Source organism: Aphis gossypii, chromosome X (assembly GCF_020184175.1).
Source record: "Aphis gossypii isolate Hap1 chromosome X, ASM2018417v2, whole genome shotgun sequence".
In the NCBI taxonomy this organism is placed as follows: Eukaryota; Metazoa; Arthropoda; class Insecta; order Hemiptera; family Aphididae; genus Aphis; species Aphis gossypii.
Genome location: NC_065533.1, coordinates 64550031 through 64572523, shown reverse-complemented (window position 1 = coordinate 64572523; position 22493 = coordinate 64550031). Strand labels below are relative to the sequence as shown.

General features: G+C 28.3%; 1 protein-coding gene, 1 long non-coding RNA gene and 2 pseudogenes across 2 annotated transcripts; 2 read left to right on the top strand and 2 right to left on the bottom strand.

Moving 5' to 3' along the window:
- Window positions 1-83: 83 nt before the first annotated feature.
- Window positions 84-1152, top strand: LOC126552666 (52 kDa repressor of the inhibitor of the protein kinase-like). Its single transcript, XM_050207374.1, has 2 exons — window positions 84-228; window positions 293-1152. The coding sequence occupies exons 1-2, from the start codon at window positions 84-86 to the stop codon at window positions 1150-1152; spliced, it is 1005 nt and encodes a 334-aa protein (XP_050063331.1).
- A 4102-nt stretch (window positions 1153-5254) lies between these two features.
- Window positions 5255-5865, top strand: LOC126551940 (uncharacterized; annotated as a pseudogene).
- Window positions 5866-6705: 840 nt separating this feature from the next.
- Window positions 6706-7242, bottom strand: LOC126551944 (uncharacterized). The gene is made up of 3 exons (XR_007605797.1): window positions 7158-7242; window positions 6973-7078; window positions 6706-6888 (listed from the first exon to the last, which is right to left on the bottom strand). It is a non-coding gene; the product is annotated as an uncharacterized LOC126551944 (long non-coding RNA).
- Window positions 7243-9189: 1947 nt separating this feature from the next.
- LOC126551921 (uncharacterized) lies at window positions 9190-13907 on the bottom strand (annotated as a pseudogene).
- Window positions 13908-22493: the final 8586 nt, after the last annotated feature.

Genomic DNA, 22493 nt, shown 5'->3' with positions numbered 1-22493 from the left:
CACTTGCTCTGTATACTCATTGTTTTAACCATGTATTAAATTTGGCGATTTCTAAAGCATGTAATATACCTGCCATTAGGAATATGTTTGGAATTGTTGGTTCTGTGTCAGTTTTCTTATCGGCATCTGCAAAACGTAATAATATATTGCAAAATGCAATTTCTAATGATAATGACGAACCAATTCCAAAAAAAAACAAAACTACGAGCTCTATGTGCAACACGTTGGGTAGATCGTCATGACTCCATCATTACATTCAATTAACTTTATAAATTTATTTTAATTTCATTAGAAGAACTGGAGAAAGATACAAACCAAGAAACATCTGTTAAAGCTTCAAGTTTTAATTCAAGTGTTAAAAAAAGTGAATTTGTCGTAGCATTAGAAACTGTGGCTAATTTGTTCGTATACACGAGGTCTTTAAGTATACAATTACAAAGTTCTAAACAGGATCTATCAAGTGCAATGGAAAATGTCAAAAATGTTCTTAATGTGTTTGAAGATATTCGTAAAAATCCTGATACAACATTCATTACCTTATTTGAAAGTGCAGCTCAAAAATTAAAACTATTTGATAAAGAATTAAAAGTTTCTCGACTTAGTGGTCATCAAACAAAAAGGAATAACATCAATGTCAATATCAACCAAAATCCTATGGAGTGGTTTAAAATAACAATTTTTATACCATTTTTAGACCATATTATTCAAGAATTAAAATCTAGTTTCAGTGATAAATTTGTTAAAGTTCTTCCACTTGAAGGTCTCATTCCAATTCATAAAGACTCATATAGCACCGAAGCTATAGTAAATGCTGCAATGTTGTATGACCAAGATTTACTTTCAAGTTCAGATTTAGTATTAAAAGCAGAAATAAATCTTCGGAAAACTAAATGGAATAACATAGAAACAAATATCCCTCATACTGCTGTTACATCACTCCTGTACTGTGAAGAATATTTTCCTAACATCAAAATCTTATTACAATTATTTGCTACGCTTCCAGTATCCACAGCAACCGCTGAAAGGACATTTTCTACCTTAAGGAGATTAAAAAATTATATGCGCTCTACAATGACTGAGTCTAGACTAAATGGTTTAGCTCTATTAAATATTCATAAAGATAAACATACAGGGTGTCCCACAGAGATCTGACAAATGAAATAACTTTTGATCTAATTAATATTTTTAAAAAATTTCTTTTAAATATAATTTATAGACGATTGCGCTACATTTTTATTATCATTTTTTATTTTTTATTTTTTAATACCGAAAATAAAAAACTTAAAAATTTATAAAAAAAATTTCCAAAGTATTCAAAATAGCCAATTTGTAAATCTGATTTTCAGAAAAATTTACATGGTAAAAACATTTATTTAAGTCAAGTGGCTGATTTTTTACAATTTTTTTAAATATCAATAGTCTCGTTAATAATTTACTATCTAGTTTATGATAGAAACATTATAATTTCAAAAAATATAAATTATTTTAAAATTATTTTGTATGTACATTTTTAAATAGGTGCATATTCAAATCTAACTATTTTTTTATTGTATTTATTATAATTTATAATAATAAGTTGTGTACTGGTATATAAACTATATTAATACAATAATACCCGCAATTATTGATTAAATAATTCATGTGTTTATTACCAGAAATGTATAATACTTTTTTACAATTAATTTTAGCGTTTATACTTTTAATTTTAAATAATCCGTTTGTAGAATACGGTTATTTCAAAACGCAGTATTAAGAGACGCTTGCCTGCGGTATTGTGTAGCGTAATCGTGGTAGCTGTATTTATTAAAAACCAGTAGTTAAAATATTGACATCTTTTATCTGAGGATAGGCCATAAAATATTGTGTGCACAATAGTTTATTGTCATAGGTATTAATTGGATAGATATCAATTCTGTGGTGCTCGATTTCTGAAGTACTGGGAAAACATGTCATAACAATAATAGCTATATTATAAAAATAACCAATATTATTGATAAAGATTATATTGAATATAAAACACGGTTTAAGATAAAACCGTGATATAAAATAAAATGTCATTGTCATTATCAATTATGTTTTATCAATTGGATCAAAGTATCAATCTAAGACCGTGATATCAATTATCATTTTTAAATAATAAACATTAAACAGTGATAGTGGATCAATAATCCAGATTCAAGATCAACCAAGTTAATTATTCTTTACATTTTATAATAAAATAATTTAGTTTTAATAGTTAATTATTTATTATAAAATATTTTACATAGTAGCAATAATAACAATAACAATAATAACATAATATTTATTTTTGAAAAAATAGTTAAATTATTTTAATATATTTTCAAAATGTCTACCGTTATTTGATAGACATTTTTCATAACGTGTTAATATTGATGCCGTCACAGACTTCAACATTTCCGATGTTATGGTCGAGCATGCCGCAATGATACGCTCTTTCAAATTATCGAGTGAAGAAGATTGCTCAGTATAACACGATCCTTTAAATATCCCCATAAAAAAAATCTAGTGGTGTAAGATCTGGAGAACGTGGTGGCCATTTAACTGGACCGTTCGTACCTGTCCATCGCAAAGGAAAAGTATTGTTCAAATAATCTTTGACTATATTGGAATTATGTGGTGGAGCACCATCTTGCTGTACCCACATACATTCCCGAGTATGAAGAGGAACATTTTCTAGCAATAATGGCAAAATGTTTTCTAGAAAATTCAAATAACGTACACCAGTTAACGTCCCTTCATAAAAGTAAGGTCCTATTAATGTGTTATTTAATATACCACACCATACATTTATGGACCATCGAACTTGGGACTTGGTTTCTCTTGTCCAAAATGGATTTGAATCATTCCAATAATGTGCGTTATGCCGATTTACCATGCCGTTATTGTTAAAAAGACTTTCATCAGTCCATAAAATTTTGTCCAATATATTGCTATCTTGATCATACAAGCTAACAATTTCTGATATGAATTGCAGTCTTCTTTCTGGATCAGATGGTTTCAACTCTTGAACACAATGTAATTTGAACGGATGAAATGAATTGTTTTTTAGTATGCGATGTACTGTTGATTTAGAAATATTTGTTTGCCGAGCTACGGATCTTATTGATGCCTGTGGTGTGAAACTAAATGCAGCTAAAACATCAACAGTATTACAATCATCTACAACAGCGTGATTTCTTGATCGATGGCCATCTGGAAACTTGCCTGTACAAAATTTTAATTTTTTAGTGTATTTAGTGTCTTATTTTGAATTTGTTAATGAAGAATACCATGTAAATTCTATGATGTAGTTATTGTCTAATTGATATAAATTTATTTAAATTCATGTTTTGTATTTTATTTTTATATTCTTTCATTTTATTTTATAGTATATTATGTATTAAGGAATAAACTGTATTTTTTTAAAAGTAAAACTAAGCTGCGCTTTATTTAATATTAATAATAGATTGTATATAGGTACTAATATAATTTATAAAATATTTATATGATTGTTAATTATTAAAATATTATTATTATTCTACCTGTTTGGTGCAATGTATTTGCTACATTGGTAAATGTAGCTCGTGAAGGTTGTCTTCGTTCTGGATATTTTTGTATATATTTACGAGAAGCATTTAGTGTACTTTTACCACATTCATAAAAAATAGCCAACATATCAGAATACTCTGCGTTACTATAAATTGCAGGCATCGTTAAATTAATTAAAATTAATTTATATTTTGGTTAAAATTTGAGAAAAATCTTCAAGTCAGATAGGCTGTTAAAGTCTCAATAGAAAACCTACATAAATACATAATAGTTTAAAAAAAATGTGGATTTCCAAAACCAAGATATGACACTTATCTAAACTTGATTATTATTTTATAAATAGTACATTTATTAGTTTTATCTAACTGGAAAGTTGACACTTTTAAGTGTTTTCTACATGGTTACATATGTATTTCTGTAGTATTTTTTGTTCTACAACTTGTTTAGATTTGTGCATTTAAAGATATACATCGCACCTTCTTTATTTCTTTATTTTGCTTAAAGTTTAAACATTTAAAATAATGGATACTTTTGAAGATGTTGGTATATTATATGGTGAGTACAAGAAAAATAATAAAGGTGATGATATTACCGAACTAGAATTTTTCAAGTCCGCGCTTAAAGATGCCATTAATGAAATGGATACTCTACGTCAGGTATGTGAATATTGAAATTAATATCTATTTTTTTTTTTTTTTTGAAAATAATAATAAGACACATATGTATATACACAAATTTACAGCAATACCATACGTTAGACAAACATTTAAAAATAAAAATGTTGAAAGTAACTATTATGCTGAAGATGTGATACGCCTTCAAACAGAAAATAAATCACTTGCTGAAGAAATTGTAAGTAACTAAAGCAGAATAAATAAAAAAATAATTACACGGTAAACAATTTATTTTCAATAACATATTATTAGGTAACATTAAAAGTTCAGGAAAAGCTTATAAAGAAAAAAATGTAAGTTTATAAAACAAATAAAAAAATATGCATAATATTTACAATTTTTTTTTTCTGATAGATCATACTCAAAAACAAAAATGATATTTTGGAAGAAGATAATGTAAGTACTCTAGTAGCAAAATTAAAAAATATATTACACTTAATACTTTCAGTTATTAATAAATAATAGTAAAATATGTATAACTATAGGTAGGGTTATGATGTTTATGATTTTGCAAATTTTTTTTATTTTTTTTACTGACACAATTTGTTGATTTTTTATTAATAATTCAATTTATTTCTAAACATATTATATTTATATTGCATTTTTTTTCACATTTCTTTATTTTTTATGCATATTTATCTGTTTTTTAGTGCATAAACATCCTAACCCTAATTATAGGTATAACATTATAATTTTATAAATACACAGCAGTTATAATATAAATTACAATATTTGTTATAGTCTGTACTCAAAACAAAATGTGAGAGTTTAGAGAAGGACATTGTAAGTACATGTAAGAAAATTATTTAAAAAAAATATGCTAAGTGTTATTTTTATAGGAATTACTTAAACAAAAATTGGTCACTGTTGAGGTGAATGATAAAACCGCAATAGATATTGAAAAGAAATTGGTAAAAAAATTTAATAAATAATAAAATACACAAATAAACAAAATATCCAACACATAATACTAAATTAAAATTATTTACATTCAGGAGCAACAAATTTTACATAATTCCCCCTCATCTAGTATGAGTAATTATGTAAAATTAGATGATTTACAGCCACTTGAATCCAAGATTTCATTTATTGAAAAACTTGTCTGTTCAAAAATGAAAAATTAAGTGTACAAGATGAGCCAAGCAGTATAAGCTCAGACGCATTGAAAATAAATGATGTATTATATTCATTTAAAATGATTTTGATATCAAGTTTATAATTTGTATTTTATTAGAATTGTACTGAATGGTGGTGTCCCAAACATAGTAAATTTTTGGACATTTTAAATGGCATCAAGATTGGAGAGCAAACTGTAGAAGATCAGTACCTTATAAGAAAAGCCAAAGCTAGATTTGTCTATTGGGAAGACAAAAAAAATAAAGTAATATTAATGTTTTTTTTTTTTTACTATTTCTTTTTTAATAATTTATTATAGGTACATGACTAATTAATGTCTTATATTTTTTATTTAAGAACACGCCGAGATGCCCAACTCAAGACCGTAAAAAAGGACAGGTAATTCATTACCAGCAACCTAAATGTTGGCCGTAACAATATATAATATGTTTGTTGTACGTCATATCATTTGTTATAATTTAAATTAAAAAACCCTATTATAATAATTATTAAATATCAATTTCTTTATCTTTTAGTATCTTAACAGCAACATTAACAAACTTGCACAAATCAATATCTGTGATGGTTAACTTTTAATTAATTAAATTATTGTAATAACCAATCAAGAAGATTGTAGGTTGAAATTATTTTTGTTTGATTTAATTGTTTTAAACATATAAAAAATATAATATATACATACTATATTCAAAAAAAAACGCATCAAATATAATGTAACTGACTGTAGTAGGCATGTTCAGACATTTAATATACCTTATGCTTACTAGTTATTAGTATTGTAGTATAGTTTATTAATTATTGAAGGAAACCTATGTCCACGGTATAAAGATGTGCACGCCAAGGATTGCTGTTAAGATACAAATGTAGTAAAATCATTTTATTTCTGAAATACCGACTAAATTCACTTAGTTAACTAAAAATCATTAGAATTTATACTTAACGGATTGCGTAAGCAGAGTATTTGTGTATAATCTAAAAACTCATAGTTACTAAACAAAATCAATCATTACTTCAAAAAAAAAATTAATTATCTGTTTATAATTCACCTCATTAGTGACGGAGATAGAAATAAATTTAATTTTTTTTTAAATTGTTGAAAAATAATTATATTTCAGAACCAATAAAAGGTCTCTATAACCTAGAAGTTTACGACCATAAGTCTCATATTTTTTGAATTTAAAATAGGTCACCTTTCTTTGCTTAACACTTTATAAAATTTTTGATTTTTCTCAGTATTCCTAATATTCTAATTATAAGACCTATACAATTTTTTTTTAAAATAATTTAATGAATTTAATCATACAATTCATACTATTAATTTAAATATAAATACATAATTTATCCATTGGTACATAAATTGATGATTTTCCAACACATAAAACTGTAGAGGATTGTAGAGACAGTATAGTAGTGTATATAGACTACATACTATATGTATGTTAATACTTGAACATACAAGATATTGTGTGATCATCAATGTTGTAGGTATATATTTTGAATCACGAAATTCATTTTGAAAGCTACTTTTTACCTATAAGATAAAATAAAATGATAAAATATTAATTAATAATATCTATTAATATTAGAATGAAAGATCTTATTCAGTTATATTTACATTTGAGGTAAGACTTTCTATTTGATTTTTTTTTTTTTTTTTGACATGTATGTTGCGGCACATCAAACATTATGTTACTTGTAGTAATTGGATCATATTTATGGAACTACATACAAGATAAACAATTTAAATAATATGTAATATAATTAATAAATATATAGTATAATCAAATTATTAATACTTACATTTTATACATAGACTTTTTTGACAGTCAGTAACGGACAATAAATCCTCAGTCATTGTAATGACACAATGTATTAAAAATAACCAATTAATTAAACTTGTAATCTTTACTATAGTAATGTATTTATTAATAAATCAATATTCTACATATTTTTCATAAAATAACCAAAAACATATTTTTTAAAAACTATCATTTGAATGGTGAATTATTATTTTTATTTAGTTAATTTTAGTATATTAAAATAAGCTAGACACCAAGATATGTATAGTAAACTAAACCAGATGACAAAAATTCAAACGCACTAATTACAATGACTTAAAAATATCAACTTGATTGAAATAATGAAATAATTAGATGCGTATTTAAATTTAGTTTAACTTTTTGTTTTAACTGTCATATAAAAATTACGAAGAACTAACACGAGCGTTATCATTTTAATAATTATCAAATTATCAACAAACAACCACATGGTATCTTATCATTTATCACTATTATTTTAAGCACGAACTACTAAGGTTATAAATTATTACCTAACTTTGGTAATCTGTGATAGTAATATCTTTTATTATTGATCAACAATGGGTCAAGATTAGGGGTTAATCAACGTCTTTTAAATTGGACATATTCTGTGATTATCATTGTGTTGTGTCATAGAATAATATTGTTTAACTGTGTAAGTTATGGGTGGGGACGATTTTTTTTTGGGTTAAACAGGTTATGGACGGGTAATAACTCACTAACGAGTAACGACACAGATTTATACTGCCACCGCGATTACGCTACGCAATACCGCAAGCAAGTGTGAACAGTAAACGCTTAAAGCGTCTTCTATTGTTCTATTACTGCGTTTTGAATTAACCGTATTCTACAAACGGATTATTTAAAATTAAAAGTATAAACGCTAAAATTAATTGTAAAAAGGTATTATACATTTCTGGTAATAAACAACATGAATTATTTAATCAATAATTGCGGGTATTATTGTATTAATATAGTTTATATACCAGTACACAACTTATTATTATAAATTATAATAAATACAATAAAAAAATAGTTAGATTTGAATATGCACCTATTTAAAAATGTACATACAAAATAATTTTAAAATAAATTATATTTTTTGAAATTATAATGTTTCTATCATAAACTAGATAGTAAATTATTAACGAGACTATTGATATTTAAAAAATTGTAAAAAATCAGCCACTTGACTTAAATAAATGTTTTTACCATGTAATTTTTCTGAAAATCAGATTTACAAATTGGCTATTTTGAATACTTTGGAAATTTTTTTTATAAATTTTTAAGTTTTTTATTTTCGGTATTAAAAATAAAAAATAAAATGATAATAAAAATATAGCGCAATCGTCTATAAATTATATTAAAAGAAATTTTTTAAAAATATTAATTAGATCAAAAGTTATTTCATTTGTCAGATCTCTGTGGGACACCCTGTATAGACATTGACTTAGTTGTCGATCAATTTTCTAGAAAAAAGAAAAGAAGAATGCAATTAGAAGACTGGTCAATATAATAATTGTAAAACGTTTAAATTATATTATTACATTGTATTGTATTTGACACGGTCGTGTCGCACGAATACCGAGATCTCACCCGCTAGACCCCCTTGCCTAGGTATCACCACTCGTTCGATAATAATCGGGACACCCGAGCGATTAATCGAACCAGTTTCTGAGTCGGCGATGAGCCCCGAAGCTCCCGCGGCGTGGGTGACGACCGCCGAGAGCTTCGGCGGCGTTTTTGTCTGTCGTTAACCGTTCGTGACAACCAATCACCGCCGCCGCCGTTCTATCTAAAGTCCGTACCTTTCCGCGACTTATTGCATATTTGATTTGTTTTTTTTTTGTATTTCGTTTTTCCAACGACAGTGACTTTTTGTATATAAGAATATATATATTATTATTATATATATTTTTATTCAATTGCTTCGTTTTTCATTGACTTTGTTCCCGTTGGGACACATACTTTGTGTAAGCTGTGCCTTCGCGTACTCTTATTATTATTATTATTATTATTATTATTATAGTAATTCGTTCTATAGTTATATACATTTGTTGTTGTTCTCTTTCTTTCGCTGTTTTCTTTTTCCTATTATTATTTATATTATAAATATATTATATTATTTGTGCTACGTGACATATTGTATTGTATTGTTGTGTACCTTCTACCTAATTATAAAAAAATAAAAATGTTAAATTGTTAATAAGTTTTATATTGCTTAATAATTATGCTTCAGTACCAAATTTTTATCCCCTCCCCCAAATTGTACATGATTAGTAATTTAGGACTATTATTATTAACAATAGCACCCACCATAAAAAAATCCTAGATACGCCACTGACTCCTTATGTTTCTGAAACAATATAAATACAAATAATAACATACATTTGATATGACATAATATTCTAAATATTTTACCAACTCGTGTGTTTGAAGCAAGTTTAAGCACATATTTGACATTAGTTACGAATTCACTACAAAGCGAATTCGCATCCAGAGAGAACTACGTGGAGGTTGTCAAACTTTCTCTCCGCGAGTCGCACTCATGACTGCCCATAAACCGTTGGTCACACAGACCACTTGGATCACACAGATCCCTTTGATAACATAGGTCAGATGTTAACGATTAAGTTCTTGTAGGCTTCATTATGCAGTTGTTTGCAGGACCTCTCTGTATACAATGTTCTTAGTGACGAATCTACCATGACCATCACCACACATACCAACTCTTATGGATTGTGAGTTCCTCACTCGTGAAAAGGCTACGTACAGTTGTCCGCGCGTGAACATCGGTGAAGGCAGAAGCAATCCAACTCTATCAAACGTTTGTCCCTGTGACTTGTTATAAAAGTATGCTATAAAGTATGGTACTTTATGTACTTAAGTACTTTATGTTATAAAGTATGGTCATCGCAAACGACAAACGTACGGGGAACTGTACTCTTCGCATTATTATGGGCAGGTCATCTTCGCCACACGACGTGAGTGGTATCACAGGTATGATTATTTCGTCCTGTGCACCACCAGACAACATCCTCGCCTTGAAGTTGTATCGTCGTAGTTCAGTGACAACCAATCTCGTACCGTTGCAAAGGCGTCTCTTAGAATCTAGGTTCCTAAGCAACATGACAATCGAACCCACCTTTAGCGTTAACCCTTTTCAGCCCAACTAATCAATTTTTAAAAAAAAAAAATCCTTTATACATTACTTCAAATGGGTTATAAATAGACAAAAAAATTATTTTTTTTAATTTTTCATCAACTTACCTGAGAAATACAGCTATGATTCCTAAAGTCAGCATTGGGCTTTTACAACGCTTGCATGAAATAAAAGTTCTATAATTCCAATATCCTTTATTTTTTTAGAAATACAAATACATAACTGAACAATTAAAAACAAATTTTAAAATAAAACAAAGTATATGATGTAATAAAACCAAACAAATGTATAAACCTTTTAATAATATAATAATTAACGAAGGAATATTTAAATCACTTTTATCAGTCTTGATGGTTAAGTATAATAATTATCACAAAAAGTTACAATTTTTTATGAAAAGCAATGAAACACATTTTGTCTACCTTTGAACATAAATGTAATTTATACTTACTGCATGTGTTTGTAGTATAGATTTGTATGCAATGCTTACATCGTTGCTTTTTAGTAACTGGAATAGGCCAATGAGTTATTTCATCAAACCTAACATCATCTACTGGCCTTGGAGCAAATAATATTCTCTTTTTAGTTGGTGGTGTAGTTGATAATGATGGTCTTCCTCTTTTATTTAATTTATTTTTACCAGCTTGCAATAAAGCATGTGCTACTTCTGATTTAAATTTCAATAAACTCATAGTCTTTTTTATCTTGAGTTGCTTACAGTGCCTCCGATAAAAAAACCATGCATTGACAACACACATGACAATTAAATGATAAATAATACGTAGGTAAAATCTTCTTACTCTAATATTAACACGGTATATTTCTACCAACATATCATGTAGATCCACACCTCCCATAAATGAGTTGTATTCTGCAATGGATGTTGGTCTAGGAATATTAATATATTTCTTATCTGTTACAGACCATCTTTTTACTTGATTTATTGGAAGTGGTCCTTGGTAGTTAAAAATCACATGAACAACTTTGTTGTCATACCATTTTGTGACCACTTGATTATTAACAGTATCAACTTGACTGTCATGTGTTCCTCTTCCTTTTGACTTTAGAGTTTTGTCACTTTCTAGGACACATCCAGCAATTTTATTGGATCTTACTGTTCCTATACCCGAAATTCCACAAAAGTGTAATTTACATTGTAAACTATGGGAATTGAACCAATTATCCATGGAAACCTAAGTAATAGATAGTAATAAATTATCAAACTTTAAAAACAGTAAAAAAATAAATCATATTTATACTTTGTAATTTTGATGTTTAGAAATGCTATCAACTAAACGCATTACTACATCTCCACTAATTCCAAGTCCATGTTCTGATGGCGGTAGAGTACCTTTTCCAACATAAATTTCAAAGTCGTGTACTAAATCATTTGACGAAGCAAGAGCAAACATTTTTATACCCCATTTATGGGGTTTATTTTTGTTATATTGCTTCATTGTTGAACGCCCTTTAAATGGGATAATTATTTCATCAACAGCTGTATATTCTTCAACTTTTATTTTTTTCATATTTTCAAGTATAGCATTTATAAAAGGGCGTACTTTAAATAATTTATCATGATTCGGATGCTCTCTTGGAAGCATTTTACTATTATCATTAAAATATATATTTGATCTTAAACTATCAAAACGATTCCTTGACATAGCATCAGAAGTTGTTGTAAAACGAGTGTTTTCAGACCAAAACATTCTGTATGATGGCATTTTTATAATACTCATGTACCTATTTAAAACAAAATAACAAATTAAAAGTAAAATTAAAAAAAAAAAAAAAGTAAATAATTATTACAATTGGATTCCTAAGAATTGTTCAATTCTTCTTCTGGTGAAGTAGCTACACATTTTCCACATTTTTCAACTGAATATAAATTTGTTTGCTCATATGTTACAAATCATCATTATCAACAAATAACTTGAAGTATTCAAATGGAGACAATATATTATCAGGAGGTTCAGGTAAACTACCTTTCCATATATTGTCTGTATTATTCCAGGGTACCAGAATGCAATATTATAAACATTAAATTTAAAATAAACATAAAAATCAATTTATATTACCTTCTCCCACTTGAGTATATGAATAGTTTGATCATTTAAATGATCTGTTTCAGATAATTCAAAATCTTCAATTTCATTAATATTTAAAATTTGTTCCAATAAATCTAAATTATTTGGTATAACTTCATCTAAGTTTTCATTGATGGTATGTTCTACATTATTGATAACCTGTCAATAATAATCATTGATTATATTTTATATAAAATATTTTGTTATAAATATAAAATTACTTCAGAATCATTTGGAATTGTTGACAATATTTCATCTAAATTTTCATAGTTAATATCTTCACCCTCGTCGAATTCTTCAATGTCAGATACATCCCCATTTAAAAGGTTTACAATATCATCATCATTTAACCCACGGTTCATTATTCAAAAAAGTATAAGCTAAAAACTAAAAAATTAAATAATTTTGTAACAATTATTAATTAAATGTTACATGATTCCTAAAAAAATCATTGGGAATGCATGGTAAACAACAATAATTTTCCAAACAATATTTATATCCCAATGATTACTAACGGAATCATGTCTTTTACGAAGCCACTGTAAATCAATTGAAATACATTCACAGATAATGTCAAGTTATTTAGTTAGAAAAACTAATTTCCTAATCGAAAATATTTTTTTTATAGTCAATAATACAATATTACTTACCGTATAACAAGATATAAATCGATGTGTTTCTGGTATAACGTGTTTCACGATTAGAACATAAACAATTGCTATTAAATTGATAAACAGTCAGCAACGACTAAAATCAGTGTTACCATTAGAATGAGTACAAAAAGTCTTATGATTTAAAATAGAGTATAATAATTAATAAATCTTTGGAGAATAATAATAAATCGTAAAAATACGTGATTCCTAAAGTTATCATTTGGCTGGAAAGGGTTAAGTTGTACGGCGGCAGTCCGTCCGGTTCCAGAGTGTTGAGGAACTCTATCGGATAATTGGCTACTTCGTCAGGGTCATCGACCACAACAGTGTCTATGGCCGTGTAGCTCCGGTGAGCTCCATCGATGCGTTGTAACACCGTGCGATTGACCTTCCTGCAATCGTCGTTCCTGGGACATGCAATTATTTTCCGAGCAAACTCGTCGATGTTTGCCAACGAAATTTGCTGCGGGAAAACAAAATCAATCAAATTAGCGATGTCACATACCATTTCTCGGGGGATTTCGACGCATCACAACACCGTCGACCGCTGGCAACTGGCCGCTCCTGAGCTGTAGCAACCAAGTAGCAAAGTCCACGTCGTTGTAGGCACGCATGTTTCGCGTCAGACTGAACTGTTCCAAGTCGCGCCATAGAGAGTTATATTTAATCGACGACCTTACAATGTCACTCCTTGTCCCTCTGCGCACGACAGGCAGTAGCTGTCTGAAGTCGCCGGCGAACAGGACCGGTTTCCCACCAAACGGTAATTCCGATCCCATCATGTCCTTGAGCAATCTATTGACCACCTTGAGTTGTAGTCCCGGTGACATTGGCGCTTCATCCCAGACGATGAGTGCCGCGTCACTTATCCTCTGAGCACGCAACGACTGCATGGTGATGGTTGACGTTGAATCGTCAGTCAGTGTACCGAATGGCAACCCGAACGTCAAGGTTAGGTTAAAAAAAGGTATTAAAGGAAAAACACCACCCTTTTTAGGTATAGGTATAATTCTTGGAGTTTTAGTTTTCTTATTTTACTTATTTTTAGCAGCTGTCAGACATGTTTTTATTAACTTGGTTATATTTTTTTCATTAATTTTATTTTTGATCGATTTTTTAGCCGCCAAACCCACTTGTTTAAAACCGCAACCAGCTCCAATTTTCCGTTTAGCCTTCATAGCTGTAATCACCAACCAGGATGCAGCTTTTTCTTTAATACCAGTGTCTTTAGATTTAAACACTTCCCAAGCTTGATTTTCTAATATTTTATCAGCTTTATGTCTATCGTTCAGCGAATTACTTTTTTCGTAAGCTATATCATGAGCTCTTGCCAACTCATCTAATTTGTTAATACCTCGTTCACCACGTGCTAATCTTTCTTTAAATTTAGTACCAGGACCAGAAAATCTGTAAAAAAAAAAAAAAAATAATTTATAATATATGATTTAATTATATAGCGACTTACCTATAGCCGGGTAGATGTAATTACACAGGCAAATGATTTATAACCGAGTTAATAAGACCGGAACCCTTATTGCTGTTTCGCTTACGAACGCGAGACATCGTGTGACGCTTTCAAGTTCATAGCATAGGTATTTATAGTGAATAATGCGATTTATCGAACAAGAGAAAAAATTATGTATTTATAATATTGATGAGCTATTTCCAAACACTATACGTTCGTTGGTGTTGGGCAGTTCTGGTTGCGGTAAAACAAATATGATATATTTTCTACTCGTTGATGAAAACGGGTTACGATTTGAAAACGTTTACATATACTCTGAAAAGTTAGAACAACCAAAATATAAATTATTGAAACGTATAATCGATGATATTGACGGTGTTAACATTTTTACATTTTTTGAGAATGATAAGGTTATTTCACCTGAAAAAGTTTTACCAAACTCTATATTCATAATGGACGATGTTTTGGGAGAAAATCAGCAAGTTATACGGGAATTTTTCGCACGCGGACGTCATAAAAAAGTAGATATATTTTATCTGGCTCAGAGTTATTCAAAATTACCTAAACAGTTGATCCGAGATAATGCTAATTTAATAGTATTATTCAAACAAGACGAAACTAATTTAAAACATGTATACAATGAACATTGTTCGGTGATATGACATATACACAATTTAAGCATTTTTGTGTTACGTGCTGGAATCGTGCTAGATTTGCATTCGTCGTTATTTATAAAAATAGTGACCGTGATAACGGACGTTATCGTTTTGGATTTGATATGTACGTCATTATATAAGGTGATACAAATAGAAAATATTAACATTTCAAACGCAGTCATGAAGGATGAAGGTAGTATATTAGATGAGTTAGTTAAAGCTAAAGAAAATATTAAACATAAATATATTGAATTAAAAACTGGTGAGGCAAATGTTCAACAATTATTGTCACAAACTTTCAAGCCTATCATCGACCCCTTACCTAAAATATCAGATACAAACCATTCGACATCAAACGAGAAAAATAACAACGAATCGACTTTTAATGAGAACTATCAACAAGAAATTGAAAATTGGTTTCACTCTACAGATTTAGATAAAACCTATGTCCCGAAAAATTTTCAGATGGAAATATTATTCTAGGCGAAAAAGAAGTTAAAGTTATCGAGCAATCTATTCTAATTGATGGTAATAATTATCCATTAACGCCGGGTCTAATCCAGTTATTATTTTTGAAAAAAACACTTATTTATTCCGATAACGATCTAGAAGTATATAAATCTATATTAATACAAACATCGGCACATTTGAGCGTGGGCAATTTTGTTTTTAATAAAAATGTTGTACAGAGTTTTTATTTTTATATTTTGTAAATACAAGTTTGAAGTACATATAAAAACAAAAATTTTGATACCAAAGTTAACGTAATACGATCATTTATCCCAGAGTTATTAAAATGGCTTGATAACTGATTTTGGTAGGAAACGTGTAGTTGTTAGTGGTTTTTGCTATGATGCTCCAGCTAGGAGTTTCATATTGAAAACTAAGGGGCACACTGGATTTTTTTCTTGTTCGAGATGTACAATTGAGGGCGTATATTTGGAAAATAGGGTTTGCTTTCTCTCTGAAATTAATTTTGATAAAAGAACACATTCCAATTTTTTAAATCGCTCAAATGATGAATATCTCATAACTAATTCAGTTTCATTAATTACTGAAATTCCACATTTAGGTATAATTTGTAATTTCCCATTGGATTACATGCATCTTGTGTGCCTGGGAGTTATGAAAAAATTGATTTTATTGTGATGGGCAGTATAAAAAAAGCACCTTTATCAGTTTGTTTACCAACTATAAAGGTATTAACTATTTCTAATAATCTTTTACTGCTTAAACCATTCATCACTTCAGATTTTTCAAGACCTCCAAGGGGTCTAAATGAAGTACCTAGATGGAAGGCCACAGAGTATTGATTATTTCTTTTGTACTCTGGCCCTATAGTGTTGCAAGGTATGCTGAATGAATATTGTTATTCGCATTTTATGTGTTTACATATATGTTTTAGAATTCTCTTAACATCAAACATTGATAGTGAGCTGATACATTTTTGTGAAAAATTATTAATATATTTTGTAGATAAGTTTGGGAAATTATATGGGAAACACTTTATATCTCACAATGTTCATGGGTTGTTGCATATTGTAGATGATTATGTACAATATGGTGCTCTTGACAATTGCTCTTGCTTCCGATTTGAAAACTTTTTACAGTTTTAAAAAAAAATGATTAGAAAATTTGAAAAACCTCTAGAGCAGGTAATAAAACGTTACAATGAATATTTAACATTTTCTGAATTTAAAGATTCTACTTCCAAACAAAATATAGAGTTTAGAAAGCCACACAATGAAGGGGCACTTATTGATAAATGCACTGAGCCTGAGTTTAAATGTGTTATAATTGATGATTTTAAAATTGATACAAAGTCTATTGCTAATTGTTATATTGGTTTTATTAAAGACAATCAACTTAATATTTTTAAAGTTGAGAATATTTGTAAGAATGATCATGAAAGTGTGTTAATTGTTAAGTTTTTTGGTAGTGTTGAGCCTTTTTTTGTGAAACCAATTAATAGTATTAAGTTACAAATAGCTATTGTAAAAAAATTATCAAATGAACTAGTTTATATAAATTTAAATAACACAAATTTTAAGAAATATATGATTTTTAATAATGCTCAGAAATTAGAGATCGCATACCCTATACTGCACACAATCAAACAATAATTTAACTACGCCCTATTAATTTTTTTTGTACAATTACTATATTATTACATATTTCATATTATTAGAAAAGCTAGTAAAATTAATAGGTATGTTGTATATACCTATAATATTAAGTATTTTTTTTTAATTTTTGTATTACTCAATATGGTTAAAGTATTATTATTTAATAAACATGTATATTACATAATATTTATTATAAAATATAAGTATTTAAAGTATTGAATATGATAAATTATTAGTTAACACATTATTTTAAATGAAAATAATAAGAAATAGTTATTAGTTACTATAACTCATTTGCCAATTATAAATATTATACTTGGACAATACTGTTATATAACAGACTTATTAATATTATTATTATTATTATTTTAAGGTTTATTTACATTGATATATTTAAAAATGTCAAATTATTCAGTTGTTAATTTTACCAAAGACAATAGCGTAGAAGCGGTCCCTAGTATCTGGGTAAAAGGGAACTATTGTGCTTGGCCAAACAACAAATCACTGACATCAAAATATATTACAAATAGACGTTTACCGAATGAAATTGAATTTAAATATTATAAAATTCGAGTACTTTGTAAAAGCATAAGTAAGTTAAATATTTAAAATTTAAGTTATTATAAAATATTATCCATTTGTTTATTTGGTTATATACACATATTTTATTTTAAATAGCATCATTAACTGAAGCAAAATCAAAAGCAAATATTGCCATGCATAGGTCAGATTTTACTGATGACGATGAAGTAATCAATCAGAATAAACTATACTCATCCACAAAATTAAATGCATCAATGCCTCTGTTATCTGGTAATGTTGTAGTATTTGCATTTATAATTTCTTTTATTGATAATTTACCTATTACGCTTTACCTATAGATTCAGACAATGACGAATCTATGATGACAGTTTCTAAAAAACCATTTATGTCTTTGAAATGCGAATCTACAGGTTCAAACCAGACAAGAAAACTAAAACATGGTTGGTCCCCATCTCCAAACAAATTAAAATGTAATTATTTTATTTTATTAAAATTTCAATACCTTCTAATAATATTTAACTTATTTTAAAGCATTAAAAACTCGTGTTGAGTCACAAGATGTTGCTATTTCTCCATCAAGTACCTCAAAATTTCATCCTGGTATACATATTATACATTTAAATATAATGAGTTATTTTCGTTGTAATTATTTCAAGTTTGTAAATAAACAAATACATTTTTCAGAAAAAAGTTCTACAGCTAGAAAACTTTCTTTTTCACACGTATCTGAAATTTTTGATTCCAAAAAAATTAAAAGTAAGTTAATTAGATAAACAGAATCAAATATCAATAGGTACTAGAGGTCGCGATTACACGTGTAATGAACTACACGGATACCCGTGTTTTTACCTATGACGGGGTTAAAGCCCGTGTTATAAAAATACACGTGTATACCCGGGTATTTAAATACCCGTGACCTTAAATACTCATATATTTAAATAAAACCGTATTTCACTATTTTATAGTGCTGACTTAAGATTGCTTCACTTTTTGAACTCAATATGATAGTATACATATTACAATATATTATGTTCAATAATAATAATTAAATAACAAAATAATAATAAATATGTACCTACATATATATATTAATTAACTAAATTTATTTATTAAAAAAATAACAATAATAATATTAAATTAATGAACAAGCAGTAGTTGGTGTATATAGTATGAAAAATTTACAAAAAATTATAAAGTAATCACTCACGATCTAGGAAGTTATAACAATTGTTTGTTTTGGTAAAGAAAAATTAGCGTGTTTACCATCTCGGGCGCCAAACAACTTCTCTTGGCCGTCACTATGTTTCCAGCGGTTGAGAAACATCTTTCAGAACTAACTGACGTTGCTGGTATTCCTAAATATTTCATTGCCAGAGCAACAATTAGTGGATATTTTGATGTACGTGTCTTCCACCATTCTAGTGCATCAAAATCAAATTTTAACTGTGGTTCTGCCAAGTAATTTTGATACTGAATGTCAGAATCAGCTATATTATAGTTAACTTCATCACCGAACAGAAATTCAAGAGCACCGTGATGTTTAGTTACAGGTGTTTTAATTTGCACATCGCAATTAATCTCAGCCATTTCGTTTATCAAATGTTTAACCCGTGAACAAATTTCCTCTCTTGCATCAACCGTTGTTTCATGCTCTAAGTCCTTGAACCTTGGGTCGAGGAAAGACGCTATTTGCCTAGCAGATACGACACTAGAAGCAGTCCACTGTAATTTAAAACGGTCTGAAAATTCTCTTATTACAGTGGTTTTAAAATGTTCAGCTATTTCATCATCACTTAGGTTATGCTTTAAATGCTTTTCTATAACTGCGTTTAGAAGAGGTCTCACCATTGAACTAGAACAATATTTTTCCCCACAAAAAACAGTGGTCATAATTTGTAGAGGCTTAAGCAATTTTATTAGAGTTTCTATATTTGTCAATTGGTGTTCTGACACTTCAAATTTATGTGCTGTCGCTGCTGTAGTTAACGAACGATCAGCAAGAACATTTGAAATAGGACACCTATTTTTATAAATTCGATCAAGCATCATAAATATAGAATTCCATCGGGTTGTACAGCTTTGAATTAAACATTCTGTTGGCATACCTAGTTGTTCTTGCTTATCTTTTAAATATTGAATAGCTAAATTTGAATGCTTAAAATGACAACAATTTTACTACATAATTGAATTAAATTATCTATTTTATCATATTTTAGGGCCTTATTGATAGCAAGTTGTAATGTATGTGCAGCACATGTTATATCATTTTTTTCTGTAATATTATCCAGTAAATTAACTGCATTCAACACATTTTTTGCATTGTCAGTAACTACTGCCGTAACTTTTTGGTCGATTTCCCATTTATTAAAAGTAATTTTTAATTGATCGGATAAATTTGAAGCTGTATGACGATCTTCTAATTTGTGAGTTGTCAAGGTATATGATTTTGGGCACCACTGGTCATCAATAAAATGTGCAGTAACTGTTATGTACGATTCTTGAGCTATTGATGACCAACAGTCCGATGTACAACTTACACTTTTTGCATCTTTTAATTCTTTTTTTATTAAATATTCAACCGACGATTTGAATCCTTTAAGTCTCTGTTTGATAGCACCTTCCTTACAGATAATATAATTTGGTTCGACTAAGGATAATGGCATTTGATTGATAGCGATCATTTTAGCTAACGTCTGATGAATTTCTTCTGTTCTTTCTGAACTACAAATTCGGTTTTTTTCAAAATTCTTATTAATATAAGTTCTACGTTGTTAACGGGGTGGTTCACGAAATTCTGATGATGAGGACGAACAATCGGTATTTAATAAACTAGTTGATGATGACGATGAACACTGTGTTAAACCATCAACTATATTACACTCTTCGACTTCATGAAGATTATCATCACTAGGAAACAAATTACAGTATAACAGTAATTACAATTACTTAAATCAATTTTATAGGTATAGTTATAGTAGTTGAATGATAAAATTAATATATATTATGTAGATATAGCGTATTATAAATAATATTGTAATTTATATATACGAGTATAATTTACAATTATTATTATTGTTAAAGTTAATGTAATTATGATTAGGACTGATCGAATGCGTGTGTCGTATTAAAAAAAATATAAACTATAAAATAATGTTATATGTGTTAATATTTTATAAAACCAAATATTAAAAAATATTTCGTTTTACACTATAATCATAATTGTAAAAAAACAAATTTTAAATAGGGCCAGGATTTATATAATCTAAAACCCTCAGAAATACGCATTTTTGCTCTTATTTTGTAGGATTACATTCTATAAAATAAAAAATATACAACAAAATCTATTAAAAAATTCTTGTTTTCATTATTTTTTATGTTTACATAAAATAATATTATATTTATAATGATTGAATTTTTTATAATATTTTCGGCATACTAAATATAAATAAATTAAATCGAATGAAAATTACGCGCACTCGGATTATGACAAACACGTCTAATGTATGATTTACGAAAACCTTTAACTTACTCAATAACAGATTAATACTTGTCCCGATATGTCTCAGATAAGATAAGAAAACGACTTGTCAAATTGCATGGGCTATAAATACGTTATTTTAATTAAAATAAGCAAAATATTACATATTAAACATTTAAAAACCGTGTATTAAATATGCAATAAAAAAATCGTAAAATACAGAAATATGCAGTACATGTGACAAAAAAATATGACGAAATATGCAAAAATGGGTATAATACAACTTTATAATTCGGATCTATTGACTATAATTCAAATTTGTAGCTCACCTATCTATTTTTTGGACCGTTAAGAAAAAACACGCAAATGCACAAAAATCCCTGCCCTATTTATAAACATTTTTTTTTGGATTTGAACTCGCAACTTCGAGTTACTATTATTTAGTTAATTATTTTGTTTACTATTATAAACTTCTTAACTTCACCACTACGCGGTAATACGTTACACGAATATGTTATATAAAATTAAGCTTTTTAAGATAACCCAATTTTAAATTAATTAATTAATTGCATGGTGTCCCACGGAGATCTGACAAATGAAATAACTTTTGTTCTGATTAATATTTTTAAAAAATTTCTTTTAAGTATAATTCATAGACAATTGCACTACATTTTTAGTATACATTTTTAATTTTTTATTTTTGAATACTGAAAATAAAAAACTTAAAAATTGATAAAAAATTTTTCCAGAATATTTAAAATAGCCAATTTGTAAATCTGATTTTCAGAAAAATTTATATGGTAAAAACATTTATTTAAGTCAAGTGGCTGATTTTTTACAATTTTTTTAAATATCAATATTCTTGTTAAGTAACATACGCGGGCGCCTATGGGTATCATTGTATTGTTATTTCATTTGTCAGATCTCCGTGGGACACCCTGTATACATACCTTTGATTTTGAGTGTTTTTGCTTATATTGTGTATGAGTTTTAAATGTCTGCCGAATGATCCCGATGATCCACCAGCACAACAAAACACTTTGTTCGAATTATCGTCACACAGATCACAAAAAGCTTTATCACCTTGGCGTTTACCATATTGCCATACCCCAAGGTTTATAGATAATAGAGGTTGCCTCAAAGTCATG